This window comes from Pongo pygmaeus, chromosome 14, assembly GCF_028885625.2.
Source record: "Pongo pygmaeus isolate AG05252 chromosome 14, NHGRI_mPonPyg2-v2.0_pri, whole genome shotgun sequence".
Lineage (NCBI taxonomy): Eukaryota > Metazoa > Chordata > Mammalia > Primates > Hominidae > Pongo > Pongo pygmaeus.
The window spans coordinates 31,440,528-31,456,925 of NC_072387.2; the positions used below are offsets into that span (position 1 = coordinate 31,440,528).

Sequence of the window (16,398 nt, forward strand, 5' to 3'; positions counted from 1 at the left end):
ACGTGTGAGCTCCCTGCACAAGTGGGCTCTGCTGCACAGGTGGGCTCTGCTGCATGGATGGTCTCCACAAAGCCCTTTCTTGAAGACCCTCCTTGACCTCCACGGCACCCAACACCACTTTTGCCAGCAGCTGTAGAACCAGGGCAGTTTTTCTAAGCTTGGCCCTTGCTTAATTATTTTACCCTATGGTAATTTCTCATGTTATTTTTATTTTTATTTATTTATTTTTTAGAGATAGGATCTTGCTCCGTCATCCAGGCTGGAGGACAGTGGTGCGGTCACAGCTTAATGTAGCCTTGAAACCCCAGGTCTAAGCCATCCTCTTAAGGAGATGGGACTACAGGCATGCACCACCATGCCTGGCTGATTTTTAAATATTTTTGTACAGATGGGGTTGCCGAGGCTGGTCTCAAACTCCAGGCCTCAAGTGACCCTTCCACCTTCTGCTCCCAAAGTGCTGGGATTACAGATGTGAGCTACCATACCCAGCCTATCATGTTATTTTTTAATAAAAAGTCTTTAGTTTTCTTCTAAAGGGATGTTGATAATCACTATATAAGGCGGCAACCCCATGATTAGCTAGGGCAGAAAAAAGAGGCTAGATACATTTTTTTCTGATAACTACGCAGAGATCCTCTCAACATCCCCAACTATGTTCACCATTCTAGTTGACCACCCTATCATGAAAATTTTCTATATTTAGATTAGGATTAATTTAGGCTTAAAGGTTAAATTATTACTTTTGACATCAAAGACATCCATTTACAGGATGGAAACAGACAATAAAGAGGTGATTATTAAATACTTAATAGTGCTAGCCCTTAAAAGAAATGTATGTATAAACACCTGGGGTTCATTTGAGAGACTGCCACTTAATAGAGTGGGATTGCAGCTCTGTTTCTGGGTTAGGATATAGGTGGATGCAGAAAATGTCACTTCTGTTATAACACACCAGGCAATCTACAAAATCATAACTTGTTTTGAACTCATCAACCAAGCGAACTGAATTCCAAAGAGGGGACAGATGGGACACAGGATCTCTGTGAAGTCCTCCCGGCTGAGAGTGGGTAAGCTTACTGGTTTAGAGTAATTGAGAACTCCTGACCCAAGGGGAGTCTGCATTCTCTCGCAGGCATTTCCCCACAACCCCACAGCCTTCCACTGGGCCCACTGGAAAGGTTGAGCAGGGCAGGAGACCAAAGGGAGCACCTCTCAGTGAAGCAGGTGTGTGGGAGGTGCTGGGGCCACTTCCCTGGATCCTTTCCCCACATGAAGCAAAAGCCTCCAGCTGCTGGGGGAAGGGCAGCAAACTCTCACTTCCAGAGCTGCGGGGAAGGGGCAGAAGTAAACCAGGGATCAGAAGCCTTCCTTACTAGCCCCGTGCCCAGGTAAAGCTCCACTGCTTTAGAGAGAAACCCATGGGGCAGGGGATGACACCCTCCTAAGCCCAGGATCCTGCACTAGTACAAAGCAGGGGTTGCTACAACTGGAGGAAAGGCAGGAAACCATCTCCCAAACAACTCTTAACAGACACAAGGCAGAATTTGGCTGCCACTAAGATAGGACAATGAACAGAAGTGCTAATTAGTTCCCACCCTAAGGTCCAGGACTGCAGGCCCTGCCTAAGACTGAGGCTGAACCAGAAGAATGCCCCTGCCCCACCAGGAGCCTAGTACAGCACATCAAGCAACAGCAGCCTAGCACTGGGGGAGGGGAAGAGTTGCTGTAATCACCTCTGTCGGACAGTGTGCAGGGTCTGCTGAAAGCTGGGGGCAGAGAATGAACCTCAAAGAGAATTGTTCCGGATCCAGAACCCAAGAGGCACAGGTAGTGGCAGTCCACCACTGGAGGAATTTGAGACTGAGAGTAATAACAACAGAGAGTAATGATAACAACAGCAGAACTCAAACTCAACTCTTCAGCCCCTACACTAACCTGAAAGAACAGGAGTTGCCACTTCTGGGCATAAATGCCATTTATTTCAGTCTCTCTTCTTCTTTTACACACAATGTCCAACATTCAATCACAAATTCCAAAATATACACATTTTTAAAAAGCAAGGAAAAAATGACCCAATGTCAAGATAAAGCAATTAACAGGCAGATTCAGAGATGACCATGACACTGCAACAGACAGGACTATGATTAATATATGAAAAGACATACAGAAAAGGTGAGGAATACATATGAATAGATGGAACCTTTCACTAGAGAGATTGAATTATATTTTAAGTGTCAAAAATGCTAGAAACAAACACATTAGCAAAGTTGAAGAATTTGACAAGCCTATCAGCTGACTGACAATAGCTGAGAAAAGAATGAATGAACTTGAAGCTAGGTCAACAGAAATTATCCAAGATAAAATGCAACAAGAAATAAAAGTGAAAACAGAGAGCTCCAAAAGCTGTGGTGCAATTTCAAATATGGTCTAATGTATATGTATTGAAGTCTCAGAAGGAGAAAGAGACAGAGAGAATGAGGGAGAAGAAATATTTCAATAGATAAAGGTCAAGACTGTCCCAAAATGAATGTGAGACAATCCAAACTCAGAGAACTCCAAGCAAAATAAGCAATAAATTTAAAAAATAACATAAACACATCATATTCAAACCACTGAAAACCAAAGATAAAGAGAATCTTGAAGACAGCTTGACAAAAAAAGACATCTTCACATATAGAAGAACAACACAAGAATTAGAGCTGACTTCTGGTCAGAAACCATATAAGCCAGAAGACAATGAAGTAACATATTTAAAATGCTGAAAGGAAAACAAATAAACTGTCACCTAGAATCCCATACTCAGCAAAAAATATCTTTCAAAAATGAAGGTGAAAGATTTTGTTAGATAAAAGAGGAATGCACTCCTTGCTAGCACACTTGCACTAGAAAAAGAAAATAAAGAAAACTCTTCAAGCAGAAGGAAGATTTCTTTGTATCTATAGAAAGAAATGAAGAGCACCAGAAACGGTAAAAATGAGAATAAATGTAGAGACATTTCACCGTATTTTTAATTGCTTTAAAATATAGCTGATCACATAAACAGAACTGAAGACAAAAGCCACATGATTATCTCAATAGACACAGAAAAGGCCTTTGATACAATTCAACATCCCTTTATGTTAAAAACTCTCAGTAAACTAGTTATTGATGGAACATACTTCAAAATAATAAGAGCCATTAATGACAAACCCACATCCAATATCATACTGAATGGGCAAAAGCTGGAAGCATTCACCTTGAAAACCAGCACAAGACACGGATGCCTTCTCTCACCACTCCTATTCAATATAGTATTGGAAGTTCTGGCCAGGGCAATCAGGCAAGATAAAGAAATAAAGCTTATTCAAATAGGAAGAGAGGAAGTCAAACTACCTCTGCTTGCAGATGACAAGATCCTATATCTAGAAAACCCCATCGTCTCAGCCCAAAAGCCTCTTAAGCTGATAAACAACTTCAGCAAAATCTCAGGATACAAAATCAATGTGCAAAAGTTACAAGCATTCCTATACACCAACAACAGACAAGCAGAGAGCCAAATCATGAATGAACTCCCATTCACAATTGCTACAACGAGAATAAAATACATAGGAACACAGCTAACAAGGGAAGTGAAGGACCTCTTCAAGGAGGACTATAAACCACTGATCAAGGAAATCAGAGAGGACACAAACAAATGGAAAAACATTCCATGCTCATGGATAGGAAGAATCAATATCGTGAAAATGCCCATACTGCCCAAAGTAATGTATAGCTTCAATGCTACTCCCATTAAACTACCATTGACATTCTTCACAGAATTAGAAAAAACTAGGTTAAAATTCATATGGAACCAAAAAAGAGCCTGTATAGCCAAGACAATCCTAAGCGAAAAGAACAAAGCTGGAGGCATCACACTACCAGACTTCACACTATACTACAAGGCTACAGTAATCAAAACAGCATGGTACTGGTACAAAAATAGACACATAGACCAATGGAACAGAACAGAGATCTCAGAAGTAACACCACACATCTACAACTGTCTGATCTTCAACAAACCTGACAAAAACAAGCAATGGGGAAAGGATTCCCTATTTAATGAATGGTGCTGGGAAAACTGGCTAGCCATATGCAGAAAGTTAAAACTGGACCCCTTCCTTAAACTTACACAAAAAATAACTCGATATGGATTAAAGACGTGAATATAAAACCAAAAACTATAAAAACTCTAGAAGAAAGTCTAGGCAATACCATTCAGGACATAGGCACGGTCAAAGATTTTATGAGGAAAACATCAAAAGCAATTGCAGCAAAAGCAAAAATTGACAAATGGGATCTAATTAAACTAAAGAGCTTCTGCACCGCAAAAGAAACTATCAGCAGAGTGACCAGACAACCTAGAGAATGAGAGAAAATTTTTGCAATCTATCCATCTGATGAAGGTCTAATATCCAGAATCTACAAGGAACTTAAACAAATTTACAAGAAAAAAAACAACCCCATTAAAAAGTGGGCAAAGGACATGAACAGACACTTCTCAAAAGAAGACATTTATGTGGCAAAAAAATATGAAAAAAAAGCTAAACATCACTGATCATTAGAGAAATGCAAATCAAAACCAGGATGAGACACCATCTCATGCCAGTCAGAATGGCAATGGTTAAAAAATTAAGAAACAACAGATTCTGGCAAGGCTGTGGAGAAACAGGAATGCTTTTACTCTGTTGGTGGAAATGTAAATTAGTTCAACCATTGTGGAAGACAGTGTGGTCTTCCTCAAAGACCTAGAACCAGAAATATCACTGGACCCACAAATCCCATTACTGGGTATATACCCAAAGGAATATAAATCATTCCATTATAAAGATACATGCATGTGTATGTTCGTTGCAGCACTATTCACAATAGCAAAGACATGGAATCAATCCAAATGCCCATCAATGATAGACTGGATAAAGAAAATGTGGTACATATGTACCATGGAATACCATGCAGCCATAAAAAGGAATGAGACCATGTCCTTTGCAGGGACATGAATGAAGCTGGAAGCCATTATCCTCACAAACACAGGAACAGAAAACTAAACACAGGATGTTCTTACTTATAAGTGGGAGCTGAACAATGAGAACACATGGACACAGGGAGGGAAACAACACACACTGGGGCCTGTAGGGGAGGCAGGGAGAGGGAGAGTATCAGGATAAATAGCTAATGTATGTGGGGCTTAACATCTGGATGATGGGTTGATAGGTGCAGTAAACCACCATGGCACACATTTGCCTATGTAACAAATCTGCATGTCCTGCACATGTATCCCAGAACTTTAAAAAAAAAGATAGTTGAATATATATAAACACGTTGTAGAATTCACAATATATGAAGAAATAAAACACACGACAACAATATCACAAAGGATATGGGAAAAAAGAAACAAACGTATACTGGTTGTAATGTAATGTATTCTGGTTGTAAGGTTCTTACATATGAAGTAGTATAATATTGTAGGCTGTATGTGTAAGTTACAGATGTATATAGTAGTAAGCCCTAAAGCAGTGCTGACCAACGTAACTTTCTATGATGATAAAAATGCTCTACATATGCACTAAGTAATAAGATAGCCACTGGCCACATAAAACATTTTATTTTATATTTAAATGTAAATATACACATGTAATTGGTGGCTACCATATTTAACACATATTTAACATGTGGCTTTAGAGCAACAATCAAAACTTAATTTTTTTATTTTTTGAGACATGGTCTCACTTTGTTGCCCAGGCTGTGCAGTGGCGCCATTATGGCTCATTGCAGCCTCCACCTCTCGGACTCAAGTGATCCTCCCACCTCAGCCTCTCAAGTAGCTGGGACTACAGGCATGCATCACCACACCCAGCTGATTTTTGTATTTTTTGTAGATCTGGGGTTTCACCATGTTGCCCAAGGGGTCTTGAACTCCTGGGCTCAGTTGATCCCGTCTATCTCAGCCTCCCAAAGTGTTGGGATTACAGGCATGAGCTACCACACCTGGTCAACAATCAAAACTTTTTAAGAGAGAGAGAACTGGCTGGGCGCGGTGGCTCACGTCTGTAATCTCAGCACTCTGGGAGGCAGAGGCAGGAGAATCACTTGAGGTTAGGGGTTTGAGACCAGCCTGGCCAATATGGTGAAACCCCATCTCTGCTCAACTAAAAATACAAAAATTAGCTGGGTGTGGTGGTATGTGCCGTTAGTCCCAGCTACTTGGGAGGCTGGGGCAGAAGAATCACTCAAACTGGGAGGCAGAGGTTGCAGTGAGCCAAAATCACGCCACTGCACTCCAGCCTGGGTGACAGTGAGACTCTGTCTCAAAAAAAAAAAAAAAAAAAAAAAAAAGAATTAATAAGCCAATAATGGAGATACAATGGAATCATTTAAAAAACAATACAAGAGAAAGCAGGAAAAGTGAGGGAAAGGAACAAAGAACAAATGGTACAAATAGAAAACAACTAGCAAGATGGTAGATATAAATCTGACCAGATCAGTAATTGTATTAAATAAAAATGACCTAAACAATACAAAGTGCAGAAACTCCCAGATTGGATAAAGCAGCAAAATTCAACAGTATGCTATCTAAGTAGTATAGGGTTATAGTGATAAGTAAGTCAGTCTAGATGTTTTGAAAAGGAGAAAACCATCAAATGGTCGCATAAATTGAAGTCTTGGAAACATTGCCATTTAATCTGGCAATGAGGAGGACATAAGTCGTCCTAGGCTGTGCACTGTCTTCATCCTTGGTTTCGGCACCACAATTTTCTCTTTAATGTACCACTAACTATCCTTTTCTGTTACTTCCACACTTAAATATTGGGGATTACGAGCTAGACCTCTATCTTTACAAACAGTATATTAAGAGTTATAAGACAAATATGTCCAGGTTGCCATGGGAAAATGAAGCCATGGGTCTTTCCTGGGGGAAGGCAGGAAAAGCTTAGATGAAGGGATTCCTAAGCTAAGATTTGTTTGTTTAGAGATAGGCTCTTCCTCTGTTGCCCAGGTTGGTGTGTAGTGGTATTATCACAGCTCACTGCAGCCTCGAACTCCTGGGCTCAAGTGATCCTCCCACCTTGGCCTCCAAAAGTGCTGGGATTACAGTTATGAGCCACTGCACCTGGCATATATGGTATTTATATAACAATGCATGAATACCATATATTATGATATGAGAACATTATAGTCACAAGATGTCAAATACATTCTGGGAGACCTGAAGGCTTGGGTTAGCAATAGTTCTGATCAGACTTTACCCATAGGTAATACCTTTTGTGAAGGCTGTTTTCTTGTGGACCATATTCCTAGGGAAATATGTAGGTATTTAGGAGGAAACATTTACCAACACACGTAGGAGGATAACCCGATAATATTAAGTGGCAGCCTCTCAAATGAACCCCAGGCTTCTATACATACAGTTTGGCCACACATAAAGCCAGCATTGTTAACTGTTCAATAATCACCTCTTCATTACTTATTCCCATCCTGCAGGTGGATATCTTAGATCTCAAGAGCAATAATTTACCCCTTAGATCTATATTAATCTTGAATGTGCCCCTAGCCCCAGCAAACATTAAATTTTCTAAACACCATGGCCATGTGTCACCCTCAGAGGCTATACTCAAACATATGGCCCCATCTGCAAAAATAACTAAAATACCTGCACCAGAGTTAGACGCTGACTACACACAATCTAGCACCTGCCAGAGGCCTCGTGAAAATACCTGGCATTTAAGGAAAGTAGTCCAGTGGACGTGCCAGCTGTTCCCTCTTCCATGCTGTCCAGGTCACGTCCCTGCTATAGCTAATCACCTAAAAGCACAGGAGCTGGCCTAAGCAGGACCCGGCAGAAATGCCTCCCTGCTTTATGACTGGACCATCTGCTAGGTAAGCTTACTTCAGGAAAATTGTAAATATATCACACCCCTTTTTTTTTTTTTTTGAGATGGAGTTTCGCTCTTGTCGCCCAGGCTGGAGTGCAATGGCACAATTTTGGCTCACTGCAACCTCTGCCCCCCAGGTTCAAGCGATTCTCCTGCTGCAGCCTCTCCAGTAGCTGGGATTACAGGTGCCTGCCACCATGCCCAGCTAATTTTTGTACTTTTAGTAAGAGGGGGTTTCACCATGTTGGCCAGGCTGGTCTCAAATTCCTGATCTCAGGTGATCTGCCCACCTCAGCCTCCCAAAGTGCTGGGATTACAGGCATGAGCCATTGCGCCCAGCCAATATATCACACTCTTATCAGAAGATGAAAGTTATATACCTCAAATGTTATCTTTTTGTCTGTCATTCCTTCTGGGAAACTCAGTTCCCAATGACAGGCCTAGCTCTTCTTGTTTGTCTGGAACTATTGACGCTGTTTCCTCCTTTGTTAAGTCAAATGGGTCTGACTGGCATGGCTTCCCCTTACTTAGAACAAGTGGAACTCTGGGGCCTACAACAGTGTAAATTATCTCAGCCTCTAGCATGAAATTCGTATTTCATATCTTGTTCTAACTCTCTTTCCCTCTCCTGTATGCACGGGGCATGCACACCAAGCCATACCGGAGCATCCTGACTCATCAGGTAAGCGCCATGGCCCTTGGTCACGGCTTCTCGGTACTCTCGCTGGGCTTCTTCCTTCTCTTTAATCTGGAAAAGATGAGTTTTAAATCATTCCTTACATGAAGAGTGACTTCAGGCTTTAATGAAGAAAACAACATCAATGTTTATTAAAACCCAGGCAAAAACTAAAAACTGAGTCTAAGACGAATGGAAACTTAAAGTGATCATCAAAATGTACTTATCTGATAAGAACTTGAACCAGAAAAGGCCAACTAAAGAGAAGTTTCTTTCAGTTGGGATCAAAATATTTCAGAATCAATAGTGAAAAAAATTTTTTTGGTTGGGAGTTTATGTGGAACAAAACATAATAATTACTTTAAATTTGGGAAACTGTAGTTTATAATTGTAACTGTGGACTAATCCTTACAATAAACAAAGAATCAACTGTTGTTTGTTTTCTTTTTTATTTTTTTAGAAAGTTACAATAGCTTTCTGATTTCAGCTCGAACTCCTGACCTCAAGTGATGTACCTGCCTCAGCCTCCCGAAGTGCTGGGATTACAGGCATGAGCCACTGCACCCGGCCCTCTTAAAATTTTCATACTGAAATCCCTCTTACAGTGCCAAGGCAAAGAATGTGTAAGACACTGAAGATGAAGACTGTACAGATGGGGGTAGAAACCCTTCATCAGGGAGGGATGCTTGAGGGAGGCTCACTGCACAAGAACTGATTCTTCAAAGAATATTCTCATTTTATGATAAGGCTGCTACTCAATCTTGTAGCCATGGGGACTCCAAAAACAAAGGTTGTGGGAAATGGAAGCTGACTTTGAAAGCAGAGCGCGGACACGATGCATCTTCTCCCCTTACCTCTCCAACTATGTGCTTCCCATTGATGAAGGCTTCGAAGCCACACACAGCGGCCTTGTCATCCAAAGGAAAGATGTATTTTGCCTCAATGGGCACATGACTTTTATTTGTGTATGTCTGAAATACAATGACCTGAAGAAGAAAAGAATCCACACATCTGATGAGACCACATGGACTACATCTGCAGGAACAAGGACGAATGAAAATGATTTTGCGTATTTATTTGAATTTCCTTGCATTTGTATCACGTCCCTCAAATTCCCAACCCTGGCTTCACTTCTGCAGTGGAGAACCCGTGTCATGTGATAAAATGCACCAGTCCCATGGTTAGGTGGTTCATACATGTCCAACTGGAATAGAAGCCACCTGAAGTCTTACCAACACTGACTTAGCAGAGGCAATATAGCTCTTGTTAAGATGGCTGGAAAATTGCCCCTTTCATGTTGTGGGCTTTGATGCCTCCTTCGTGCCATGTTGGCTGGAAACGATTCCAGAATAGTCCTTCTATCCTGTCAGCTCTCAGGACTTGGCATTTCCTCCTGGGGACCTGTGGCTTTCCCCCTCTCTACACAGCCCTTATCTGGCTCCTCATCTCTGTGTGCCTTGGTTCTTCCAGAATCAAGTCTTCTCCACTCCTCTCTGTTGTCTCTATTATCTAATTAATCTTTCCAACAGACTGTTTTCATCACTCCCTCACTCAGGAAAAGGCGGGAGGCTTTAAATATTTGAAAATTAAGAAAAAACTCCTCAGACATACAATAAACAGTAAGATTTTAAACGTGACAATAATAAGGCAAAAATATTTAATGATCTGTAATCAACAATCCAGGGAAGAGACCAAAATGAAAAATTTAAAAAAAAAATCTAACTTATTTGAAAACACTGTCCACACCTGGATTCGCTACAAGCTTGGCTGCCCCTATGGTGTGTAGGTTGCCAGGCAAAATTTTTCAAGAAGTCCTTATTTATATAAGCAATTTAAGTCTCCCCAAATCAGCAGGTCAGTACCCTCCTGGACAGAATCTCTTGCCATCCTGCAAATGAACACCTCGCTGGCCAGTGGGTAGGTTTCCTGGAATCCCGGTCTGGCCAGCCACCCAAGAGGAGGCAAAGGTGCGTCCTGGAGTTTCTCAGCGATCTGGGCTATGCCGCCTGCAATGAATGCTTAGTGTGTGCCTGGTGAGGAGGCACCAGGACTGGGGCCCGCCTAGCACTGACTAGGAGGACGTCAGACACTGTCCCCTTGACTGTGCATGGAACTCCTTCTCATCCTCTCTTGGATTTCCCCAGTTTTACCAAACCCTCAAAGGCATGCGTGCTTGCCCTGAGTTTGATGATCACGAACACTATCTAATTGTACTTGGTGTAGACTAATGTTTCTTCCTACTCAGTAGCCGCCCTGCCTGTTCTAGTTAGCAGGCCCGCCTTTGCGCAGGAGTCCCTAGACATCAGGCGTATGTCAGCTGCACTCTCTTTGTATATCACACTGTGTGGCTGGGCACTCACAAAGGTCAATAATTTTAGATAACGATATTAAAAGTATTTTTACCAGGCCTTAGAACAGAAACTAATATAATGTAACAAATTTTGACATCTTAATTTTCTTCCATTAGATAAAACCATGATGTAATTAAGCTTAACATCATCAATTTATTCCAAGAAGGGTCAAAATGTATGAGCCATGCACATATAAGAATCTACACCCCAGCCTCTGCTTGGATACTCAAGCTCAGTTTACAGTCTGGCTGTTTCATCATAAAATGAGTGAGAAATTCACTGCTAAATCCAAAGTTATTTTGGGGCAAACTTCCCCAGGGAACAGGCCTCTTCAGGTTTGAAATAGCAAATGGTACAAGTTGTCTAATCCCAAGTAAGGCATGGAGGACACACGCCTCTCCCTGTAACCTCGTCATAATTTGTTCTGCACATAAAAACAATGCCCTAAGTCCCTTATATTTATTAGATCTAATAGCCACAACACTGATGGGCAGATATTATTATTTCCATTTTACACATGAGGAAAACGAGGCAAAGGAGTTAAGTAACTTTCCCAAACTCACCGCACTAGAAAGAATAAGCAAGAATTCAAAGCTAAGCCTTACAAACTCCGGATCCTTTGCTTTGTATGATCTACCATGCTGCACTATGGTGTACTGGTTAAGAATCTGAACGCTGGAATCAGAATGATCTGAGTTCAAATTTGGGCTTTATCATATTGTTTGTCTCTGGGCCTCAGCTTCCTCATCCAAACAATGGGCATAATTATACCACTTGGCTCATGGAGTCTGAGAGAATTAAGTACTGCATGTGGAAAACTCGGCTGAGGGCCTGACCCTTAGGAAGTGGTAACCATAATGTTTACAGACCCTAAGTGGTGCCAAAGGGATTGGCAGAAATAGAACATGTCCCATGAGCCCACAGCTGGGTCTTTCAAAGTGTATGCTGTTGCTCTGAGCTGCCTTGAGGATGGGTCAGAGTGGGCCCAGGGGTGGAGGTCAGCTATATCCAAACTGCTCTTCTCACCCAACACCCCATCTCCCCAGATTAAGGTGATCACTGAAATGGAACTAATTTCCCTCTACAGGGATCAGAACATCACAGCACTGTACTTGAACATTCTTAATCTCCTAAAAGGCCTTTATGGCTGTTCAATGCAATCTTTAGTGTCAGAAGCTGATGATGAGGCCAAATCTTAGCAAACCAATTCAATTTTAGAAAACCGAAAACTTTCCAAGCTCTACCACTGCACCTGGCCACCTGGCACCCCTGACGCTGCCTTCCATCCTGTGACTGTGGATGATGAACCTGCTGCGAGCTCCTGGCTGTGGCCCCAGCACCCACATTAGATAACCCTCCTGCGATGCTTGTCTTTCGCTTTGACCAGTTCTTACTCACTTGGTATTTTATGCTCTTTCTGAGCTTCAGTGCAGATAATTTAATAAGGTGGGGTTTGTTCCTTCTCTTTCAACACCCTGGGTTTTTTGTTTTTGAGACAGGGTCTTGCTCTATCACCCAGGTTGGAGTGCAGTGGTGCGATCTTGGCTCATTGCAACCTCTGCCTCCTCCAACCTGCCCTCCTGTGACTTTGCCCATTCTAGTAATGGCAAGCCATTCTCCCATCTCAACCTCCCAAGCAGATGGGACTACAGGTGTACGCCACTACGCTGAGCTAATTTTTGTAGAGATGGGGTTTCTCCACGTTCCCCAGGCTGGTCTGGAACTCCTGAGCTGAAGCAATCCTCCTGCCTCGGCCTCCTTCCCAACGTCCTGGGATTACAGGCATGAACCACCACACCCGGCCACCACCCTGGTATTTATAATAGCAAAATGTGTATATTTTAGTAGCTAACAAAGATTTGGGAAAACAGTAGAATTCATCTCTCTCTGGGAAGAAAGTGCTTTGAGCACTGCCTGGCACAACATAAGGGCAATATACGTTTGTTACAAAGAAATGTTAAATAAATAAGGGCATAATCAAGTTCTAAATTGAGTCTTTGGAGATATTTCGATAAACGTAAAATTCAGAATGGTTTACCAGGACAGTCTTTTCAACAATATTTCCTATTTATGCAATAAAACATAGAGAAGGGTGTAGAGAAGGAAGTACCTCCAGCAATTCCCCTCTCCCAGGTCACCAGGTTTCCCTCCTGCACTGACTCCCACATATGCTGTTGTTTCTTGTGTCTTAAAAGGAGAAAGAAAACACAACCCCACTTCTCTTCAGCTGCTGTCTCATCTTCTCTCCTCTGTCTCCCAATTCTTCCTCCCATTCCCTCTTGAACTCACTCTGATCAGCCTTTCACCCCCACCACACCATCAAAAGGCAAAGGTCACCAACAATCTCATTGCTAAATCCAATGGTCAGGGCTGGGTTGTTATTCATGAGACCCACCAGCAGCCTTTCCTCCCCTCCCTGTTCAGCTGTCCTCGTGTGTCTCCACAGCCGCTCCCTCCTGGTCTCCGTGGCTGACTCAGCCTCCTCCCCTACGTGTCCATGTTGGCCTCTGTGCTCTACTGATTCTCTGGGTGTTTAATCTGGGCTCATGACTTAAAACACTATGTGAATGCTGCTGACTCCCCACTTATAAGTCCAACTTGGGTCTCCTCCCCGGTCCTATGTAGTCACAAGACCTACTTGGCCAAAGATAAACTCCTGATGCCCCCCAACCTGCCCGCTTGTGACTGCCCATTCTAGTAAGTGCAGACATGATCCTTGCAGTTATTCAGGGCAAACACTCTGCTGTCATCCTGGGCCGCTGTCTTTCTCTACTGTCCCGTCCCCATCAGCAAATCTGATTGGCTCTGTCCTCAGGCCTTGGCAGACTCCATCACTTCCTACACCCCCACTGCAAACATTTTTCTCCACATCACCAGGTCCCTTAACTGAATTCTGTCAATTGTCTCCTCTATGTGATATGACGTTGGGCCCGCTGTGTCCCCTTCAGGACTGAGACTGCCAGGAGTGTCACCTGTGGGGTGCCTCCCCGGGAACTGTCTGTCCTCAGCCAAAGACAAACTGCGTTAGCCAAGGTTCTGACCCCTCCCCGGAGCAGCCCACATCCCAGGACTGGCCCCAGTGGAGCTACAAAGCCCGGCCCCCTTGCCTTGATTCAGACCTTCTCTCAAGGACCACTCTGGCCCAGAGCTTCCCCCAAGATCATCTGAGGACTCTGTTGTCTCGTCGGCCACGTCCTGCCTCCCTCACTCCCTCACAGGTGCAGCTCCCGCAGGCACAGTCCCACAGGCTTCTTGAAAACAAATTCCATCCAGAGTCTGCTTTCCAAGGAACTTGACCTAACATTTCTCCCACTGGGCCTCTTCCTACTGTTCCCAACATGGTGGCCAGAGTAAGCCGGTTAAAACAGGTCCGTTCATGTCATTCCTCTGCCAGACATCTAGAAGCTTCCATTTCACTCAGAGTCAAGGACAGCATGACCTGTGTGCTGATGCGAGAGCCCCTCACCTCTCTGACTCAGTCCCCATGCACTCTCCCCTTTCCACCCCACTGCAGCCACAGTGCGTCTCCTTGGCGCACCTGGGCCAGATCAGCCTCCTTCCTACCTCTGAGCCTTGGCATGTGATGTTCCCGCTGCCTGGAACAAGCATCCCCCAACGTCCACACAGTTTAGCCCCCACTTCCTTCAGGTCTGTATGCAGATGTCACCTTCTCAGGGCGGCCTCTGTGGCCATTCTGTTTACAGGTTCAAAGCCCCTGTCTTTCACAGCTCCTATCTGTGAAAGCAGCTCCTCCTGCTTTCATTTTTCTCTTTAGCACCTGTCACCATCTAACATGTTATGTGTTTCACTCTTTCATCATGTTTATTGCCTATTCCCCCACACAGTGTGTGCTCCACAAGGGCAGAGCTTTTGTATTGTGCACTGCTGGATGCCCAGAGCCTAGCTAGTCCCTGGCATGGAGTGCTCAGTGAATATCTCTTGAATAAATACATTTTAGAAATCTATCTGTTCCCTTCAGTTCAGGCAACTGCAATCAAATTCTCATGTATGGTTTACATCCATGTAGTTTAAGTGTCATAAAGCCACAGACAACATACCTGGGCTACAGTGTCTATGATTCTCCCCTTGATGTGGACATCCTCCAGAGGAACCAAGTTCCCAGAGGCATCCTGGAGGCCGGCCTTGGTGCTGCTGGAAGTTTTGGCATCTGGTAACTGGTAATCTAAACGTTAAAAATGTCCCCATTAGCTTTCAAAACCAAACCTGTCTATTTTTGTTATCTTGATCTTTATTCCTTCTCCATGCCTTCATGCATTTTATTTTAGGGAAAATGGATAAACAGCATTTTATGATTTTCAATAGCCAGTTCTGAAAAGCAAGTGAACCCACATGAGAAAAATGGGAGGTGCCTTCTGCCTTTTCTTTTTTTTTTGAGACAGCGTGTCACTCTGTCACCCAAGTGGGAGTGCAGTGGCACAATCTCTGCTCACAGTAGACTCTTCCTCTCTGGCTCAGTTGATCCTCCTGTCTCAGCCTCCAGAGTAGCTGGGACTATAGGCATGCACCACGATGCCCAGCTAATTGTTTGGTATTTTTTGTAGACATGAGGTTTAGCTATGTTGCCCAGGCTGGTCTCAAACTCCTGGACTCAAGGGATCTACGTGCCTTGACCTCCCAAAGTGCTGGGACTATGGGCGTGAGCCACCACACCTGGCCTTTTTTTTTTTTTTTTAAAGACCCTTCTGCTTAAATTTTTTTTTCTTCTTTTCTTTTTTTTTTTTCTTTGGTAGAGATGAGAGTCTCACTATGTTGCCCAGGCTGGTTTTGAACTCCTGTGCTCAAGTAATCCTCCTGCCTCAGCCTCTCGAGTAGCTGGGACTACAGGCATGTGCTCTTCTGGCTTTTTAATGTAGAGACTGTGGGGTGTCCTCTTGAAAACATAGAATTACTTGACATACATTCAAACATACACACAAATACACAGAGGTCTTCAGACTGTCTCAAGTGTGGCTGAAGCCTGAATCCAGGTGTCTGCATTCCCTGGCTTGTAGTGTGGAAGGGCTCGGTCACTATTATTTATGGTGCCACACAAGCATTTTGGGATGGCATGAAACAACGTAGATTTTCAATCCAAGGCTCCTATGGCAGCATACTGAAAAATGTTCACATCCTATTCTAAGTGGTACAAACATACAGAATACAGATAAGGTTAGGAAATATAAATACATATTATCTTGCCAGATATTTCACTTAATGACTCCCAGAGAAAAAATTGGAGTCACCTCTGAACACACATGACCTCATGCATTTCTGACAAAAAATAATTTGAGCACGTTCAAAAATGTTAATGTGTTCTTACAGTCCTACTAATTAATACTGTAATTGTTTGGGCTCATGATACTCTGAGAAGTGAATATCCTCTTGTATGCTCGCACTACTACAGCTAACACACGCATCACACATGGCAATTTACTCAGTGCCTTCAATTTCTCTCATTCCCATCAGAGAGAAGGTGGAGCGC

The 16,398-nt window shown here is 43.1% G+C and overlaps 1 protein-coding gene across 5 annotated transcripts in view; it reads right to left on the minus strand.

The window, feature by feature from the left end:
* LOC134737546 (protein mono-ADP-ribosyltransferase PARP4) overlaps positions 1 to 16,398 on the minus strand; it is a 116,324-nt gene that overhangs the window by 39,437 nt on the left and 60,489 nt on the right. For all 5 annotated transcript variants that reach the window (XR_010123485.1, XM_063650632.1, XM_063650631.1 and 2 more), the window contains exons 15-17: positions 14,975 to 15,099; positions 9,420 to 9,551; positions 8,551 to 8,637 (exon numbers count right to left, since the gene is read on the minus strand). Coding sequence is in view for 4 of the 5 variants with exons in the window: in XM_063650632.1 (XP_063506702.1) it covers positions 8,551 to 8,637; positions 9,420 to 9,551; positions 14,975 to 15,099 (344 nt within the window). In the remaining variant the exon portion in view is untranslated. The remainder of the gene's footprint in view (positions 1 to 8,550; positions 8,638 to 9,419; positions 9,552 to 14,974; positions 15,100 to 16,398) is intronic.